The sequence below is a fragment of the Dipodomys merriami genome, unplaced genomic scaffold, assembly GCF_024711535.1.
Source record: "Dipodomys merriami isolate MVZ:Mamm:240054 unplaced genomic scaffold, mDipMer1.0.p SCAF_21, whole genome shotgun sequence".
Taxonomy (NCBI): domain Eukaryota; kingdom Metazoa; phylum Chordata; class Mammalia; order Rodentia; family Heteromyidae; genus Dipodomys; species Dipodomys merriami.
Genome location: NW_027203493.1, coordinates 20052822 through 20059747, shown reverse-complemented (window position 1 = coordinate 20059747; position 6926 = coordinate 20052822). Strand labels below are relative to the sequence as shown.

Below are 6926 nucleotides of genomic sequence, written 5' to 3'. Positions count from 1 at the left end.
CTTACAGCAAGCACCACGTTAGCATTGGTCATATTAATACCTAGTAAATCCACAGGGTGTTAGTTGCCCAGAATTTTGTATAAAAGGTGAAGGGAGACTTGATTCAGTCTACAACATTCCACAGACAAGACAACCAACCCCAGGTGAGTCTCAGCATTGACTCCGAAAGGGACAGTTATTTTTAAATTTACAGAATTTTTTGTGCCTAGAGGACAAATTAGAGCTTTCTGTCATTGTTATATGCTCTTCAAGCCAGCCTTTTAAAAATGGACAATACAATGTTATCACTACTAACAACTGATCTTATTGACCAATTTGCCTAGTTTTCTCAAACAGTCTTATTTCCCAAATTTGGACAAATGTAAATAGGATTAATAAACTTATGAAATGAAGTAATGGAAATTTACAAATCTTTTCAAATCAAAGGGAAAATACAATAATCACAGGTACTTGCTTCAGAATGACCACTATAAGATAATATTCTAATCTTTACTGCTCTGCTGAAACCAGTATATTGGAGTTTTGATCTCGTATGTGTTTCTACTTTTACCAAAGAAAACAATGAAAAAGGGAACAGGAGGAAGAGGAGGGGGGAGTAATATTTCAAGAGGGCGAAAAAAATAAACAGAGAAAGGAAAAGTTCTTGCTGAGGTAAGATGTCATTACGGAGGTTGGGTGTGTTGCTTACTTCTGGTTTGCTCCGTTTCCACAATAATTATCATTCTCTTATTTCTCTGTTGCTATTCTGTCTTACTTGTTTACTTCTCATTCCAGGATGAAGTCTGTCCAGGTTTGCCTCCTTTTCTGTTTTTGGAAAGCAATCTGCTGCTATGGTTGTGAACTGACCAACATCACCATCGCAGTGGAGAAAGAGGAGTGCGGCTTCTGCATCAGCATCAACACCACATGGTGTGGAGGGTACTGCTACACCAGGGTAGGTCTTCTCTTTTACGGGAAGTAAAGGTGTTGAATAAAGGCATTCCTCTTTCTGTGAGGGACCATAGGAGGCAAGCATCATCAATTCATGCTTTATCCATATTTTATGCATCCTAACCAAGAGCCATGAGCCCCTTAGTCAACAGTGTTCAGTGTTGTGACTAGGATGAATGAACATGATGTCAAGTCTGGGGCTTGAATTTGATTTAGGTAAATTTAGGAAAGGTTTTTCATCTGTTGGTTGATCTGATGAATTTGGTATTATACCAACTCTGTATTCCCAAAATAGTGATATATGTATTAAAATATATACCACAAATTACCTACATTCTTGCCCAAAAGGCAATTTCTTGTAACTAAGCTCTTAGCTTTGGCATAGAAACATTACCAAGTCATATAAAAATATATATTAATAAAACCAGCCGCATTCTAAAAGTTCCCTTTAGATCTCCTTAAATATGAGTGCAAGGAACAATGCAAACACAATGAATGCAAACACAATGAATCCTTTCAGACTGTTAGAGAGAAACCAAATCAGCAAACCCAGTTCTTTCTTTTTACCTCTGAGAAAACGAACACAGAATAATTAAGTTGCTGGCCTGAGTTCAGATACTTTCTTCTCAATGATCTGAAGAGGCAGTTTCTGCTTGTTTTCATTCCATTTTCCTCCACTGCACTTACTGTCTGCAGAATTTTGTTCTATACATTGAAATTAAAGAGTAGCAATTTTTAATGAAGTACATGTAGTCAATAATAAATGAGTTTAATCAAACTCCACTTATTAATCAATTTATTGCATCTTTTTAGCATATAGACTTGGTTATATAATATTGCAGTAAATGAGACAGCAGTTTCCTCTCTGTGTGAAAATATATTTTCCACTGTAAAGTGATGGAACAAATAATTTTTCTCTGGGATGACAAAAAAAGTTTATTTGGTAACTATATTCTTGAAGGTCTATGCCTTGCAAAGTTTACAGAATTTAAGAGAACCAATGCCTACAAAGCAGTGGGATATTTAACAAATTTCATGAGCCTATGTAAAAAAATGTTAATTATGGGACATTCCTTTTTATATCTTATTTTTAACAAATACACCAGGACTATGTATTTAGATTTCTTTTTCTGGGAGTTTAAACTACAATGTTTATCATTTGTCACCGATAGAGGTTTCAACTAGTAAAAGAAAGTCAACTTATGAGCGGAGCACAGGTGACTACCTGTGTGACTACCTAAGTACTCAAGAGGCTGAGATCTAGGAATCACTATTCTAAGCCAGCCTCGGTAGGAAAGTCTGTGAGATTCTTATCTACCATTAGCCTCCAAAAAGCTGGAAGTGGAGGTGTAGCTCCACTAACTTTCAGCACAGAAGCTCAAAGACAGTGCCCAGGACTTAAGTTCAAATACCCAGAACCAGCACCAAAAAAAAAATCTTAAAATTTTATATTTCTTCTAAAATTCATATTTCTTTTTTACAGCATTTTCCCCATGTTATGGTCAATGTTACCTTCCATTTTTTTCAGGAATAATTAGTAGTTCCATATAAGCATTGGAGAGATTTCCAGAATAACCTGGAAATGCATATATTTCTATGGATCTTAATGGCTAAAGATGACAGCATGCTATTATCAAACCATTGTCCCATGTTGACCAAGTTAAAAAGAAACTTTCAGGATATTGTGACTGAATAGCTTCCTTTCTAAACTCCTCAGGATCTTGTCTATAAGGACCCAGCTAGGCCCAACATGCAGAAAACCTGCACCTTCAAGGAGTTGGTGTATGAGACCATAAGGGTGCCTGGCTGTGCTCACCATGCAGATTCCCTGTACACATACCCTGTAGCCACTGAATGTCACTGTGGCAAATGTGACAGCGACAGCACTGACTGCACTGTGCGAGGTCTGGGGCCCAACTACTGCTCCTTCAGTGAAATGAAAGAATGAAGAACAATGGACATTTCAGACCACCCACTTTTGTCCTGAAGGACCAAGACATCCAGAATGTCTCTCTGCACTCTGCCCAGTGTGGAGACCACAAGGTCGGGGGATCATGAGACTCCACTGATCCCTGCTGTAGTATGGGAGGATCAGGACTGCAAGTTCTCAGACTAGGACCCAGCACCACTTTGCCATCATTCCATAGTCTGGTTCCATTCATTTTTTGTCCTTGTAACTCTCAGATATTTTGATGATCTTTAATAATATTAAGAATCTTCGTAGGCAATCCCTTTCTTTGTGGAAATTAGCTCACATTAATTCATTAATTTAAAATTTGATCAAGTCTTTCTGGAGTCCTGCAAAACTCTTTTTGGGGGATAAATAAAAATATGATCACTCTGCACTCCCAAAGATCTCTTCATTTGGCAGGAGTAGTATTTGGTATTCCACATGAAAACAACTTCTGCATTTTAATAAGTATATTTAACTTATCTAGAAGTACATTTGTATAAAGTGCTGGCTATTTCAGAAAGAATTAGCTGGATATTATATCACATCTTCTCTTTTGTATATTCATGTTTTCCCAAATCTGATTTCTCTGAAAAGAATACGTACTGCAATATTTCATGAGTTGATTACTTTTACAGATAACTATCTTTACTATGTATTTATTTCACATCTATGATATTTAGCTAAATATAATGGAATCTTATTTTTTTAATAAAGATGTAAGCTAGGAAACTAATAAATTTGCATTGTTTCATATACAAATAAAGAACTTACATATAGTTTATAACTTTAATAGAAAATTAATTAAATATAATTTCTAGTGTTTCTACAAATACACCTGACCTCTTCTTTGACAATATTAAAAAATAATGCTTTGCATTTCCAACAGTGCTTTTTTCATTTAAACTTTCTATTATTTCTTGAAGTCATTTTTTCTTCAAATTTTTATTTATTTCCTCCCCTCAATTTGTTTTGTGCATCAATTCGTTGTGAACGATTAATTTCATGTTCACATGACCGCATTTGCAAACAATGTACCTTGATCAGACTCATCCCTTCTACACCCTTCCTTCATCTCCCTTCTTCTTCCCAAACCAACTGCAACAAGCCTCACTGTTCCATTTGCACGCATGTACATAAAGTATTTGGACCATATTCACACTCCTTCACCTTCTCCATCCATCTTTCCACCTCCCACTAGAGCCCACACCCAGGGTAGAACCTGCGTTATATTCCTATCTTTTTTAATGTGTGCTAGGTCACTTTCTGATGTCACAAGGGAAAGTGTAGAATCACAGAGTGGGCAGAGGCATTGGAAGTAATCTCTTTCACTTCCTGGAATTTTGCGATGGGAGAAATGAAGCGGCTCACTGTCTTAGTACATTGGTTCTGTTTAAACCGAATTTCTCAGACTGAGTAATTTATAAACAGCACACTTGCATTTACTAACAGTTCTAGAAGCTAAAAAAAAATACAAAATCAAGACATGGGCAGATTTTGTCTGAGGATCCACTATTTGAAGAGAGCACTTCCTGTTCCAAACAGTGTAAACCGCAGGGGCTGCCTCAAGCAAAGGAGTTCTATAGGAATATCCTAATCCTATCCTTAATCATTTCCTGGACAACCCACCTCTTAATGCCACCACGATGAAAATTAGATTTCAACCAAGGAATTGCTGACATACATAAACATTCAGACCAAAGCAATCACAAAGATTGTTCACTGAAGATCCAGGATTACAATCCTGGTCTCCTACCTTTTAACCTAATTCTCCATTGACTATTCTGCCATACTAATTCATTTTGATAAAGATTGAAGCAAAAGTACAGATATTAATGACCATGTCCATTCAAATCTAATATTGTGGGTAACTTATAGCTGATATATCTTCACACATTGAAATGGGTTGGATCGACACAGTTTAACAAGATGCTTTAAACGATAATGGAGTGCCTTCTTTCTGTAGCTTAGAGATCAAAATAATAAGCCTTCTCATTAGAGGCTCCATAGGGCAATAGCTCCAGAGGTATATTTCCTTGGCTATCTTAGCCAATTGTCATCATTAAAAAGTTATTTAAAATTTCTGTACTATGAGCTGGGTGCCAAAGGCTCACACCTGTAATTTTAGCTACTGTAGAAGACTGAAATGTGATGATTGAGGTTCAAAGCTAGAAAGTCCATGAGACGCTTATAACCAATTAAATACCAAAAACTCCAGAAGTGTAGCTGTAGCTGTGGCTCAAGGGTACTACACCACCCAAGTCGTGAGTTCAAGCCCCAGGACCAGCACGCACTGACACATGCATGCACATGCACACGTGTACACACACACACACACACACTCACACACACACACACACACACACACACGAAAAGAGAGGGAGAAAATCTTGTACTTTGGTTTCTTCAACTGTAAGATGCAAATCATGGTATTTCCTATTTCAGATGGATGTTTATGACTAAGAGGTAAGACATATAAAGGGCTTAAAATAAAATTTAGTGCTGTCAGTCAATTCAAGCTGAGAAACTAGAAAATAACTCTATTTGGGGTCTTATATTAGCAACTCAGTATAGTCCTGAATCAGTATTCCAAAAGACATAGGGAAAACAGGAGTTTGTGTATAAAAAGGTTTTTAAATCATTACAAGATAATTAAACTCTTTTTAAGGGTCTGGTGCTAGTAACTCATACCTATAATCCTAGCTACTTAGAAGGCAAAGATCTGGAGAATCAGATTTCTAGGTCAGCTCTGACAAAAAAAAAATCCTAAGAACCCCCCAATTCAATAAAAGACTTGCCTATGGTAGTATGGACCAGCCATCTCATCTACAGGAAGAGGCCTAAATGGGAGGATTGTAGAATAGGATTTCCCACACAAAAAAGCAAGACCCTAGCTTAAAAGTAATCATACCAGGAGCTGGAGGCTAATTCAAGTGGTAGAGTGCCAGCTATGAGCAAAAAGGCTGAGAGTATAACTAACATCCTGAGTTCAAGCTCAGTACACACACACACACACACACACACACACACACACACACACACAATCTCATACTCTTTCTCTGACAAGCTAATTAACCATGGGATTCATTTTTCTCACTTTTACATTGGATTGAGAATGAAACTAGAATAGAATTTCTGTGGAGGTTTGAAAAGATAACACATGTAAAGTACTCAAAAGCTCCTAAGAGCTATTATCCTGATGGAGAGAGACTATTTTACAACTTAGTTTTAAAAGACAAAGTCAAAATGGTAAGAAGAAGCTGAAATTTCTGCTTCTGGCACCTCATCACAAATTTGAAGCTCAATCCTTCATGAAGCAGCAAAAACAAAATCCTGAGCACACTCCAAGTCAAGCCAAGAAAATGTTCATCCCCTTGGGATATCATTTTACTTGAAATCCATACCATGCCAATTCAAAATAGGTTTCCTTGCTGTTTTCAAAGTAAAATTTTCATCTTTAGCTGACATACTTGAAGTTTTTCATGGTCTGAACTCTGAACTTCTTTCTGGCATTTTTTCTCTCTCTCCTTCTATCCCTAAGAATCCATAGAACATGGCAACTACTTATAAAGTTTGAGGCAAGATTCTGTGCCTTCTATTTCTGGAATGTTTTAACCCGAACAACTTTTATACTGTTTTGTCTATGGCTAGATGTTTCTCTGTAACTAGAAATGTCAATCAGTGATACTTGAATCCTTAAAAATGAGGCCAATACATAAAAATAATAAATACTTTGTTCATGATTATAAAAATGAGACCAATACATAAAAATAATAAATGCTTTGCTCATGATAATAAGGAAGGTGAAACAAGAATAGAATTGAGGAAAAGCTTTCAAGGAGCCTCAAACTTTCTCTGTTATACTTTGTTTCTTAACATAAAATCTAAGTCACAAAAATGAGATAATAATATATATGAAACTGAGGAAGGCTAGACAGGTGCTCATTATGTTCTTAAATCTTTAAAGTGTTTGCTAGTTAACAAACAGAGCTTCCTTATATGCATCCTGATTTTATGTCTAAAAGTAATAGCTAGTATACAAGTC

General features: G+C 36.4%; 1 protein-coding gene across 1 annotated transcript; it reads left to right on the top strand.

The window, feature by feature from the left end:
- The first annotated feature begins 775 nt into the window (after positions 1–775).
- Fshb (follicle stimulating hormone subunit beta) lies at positions 776–2878 on the top strand. Its single transcript, XM_070032052.1, has 2 exons — positions 776–934; positions 2648–2878. Exons 1-2 carry the CDS (start codon positions 776–778, stop codon positions 2876–2878), a joined length of 390 nt encoding a protein of 129 aa, XP_069888153.1.
- Positions 2879–6926: the final 4048 nt, after the last annotated feature.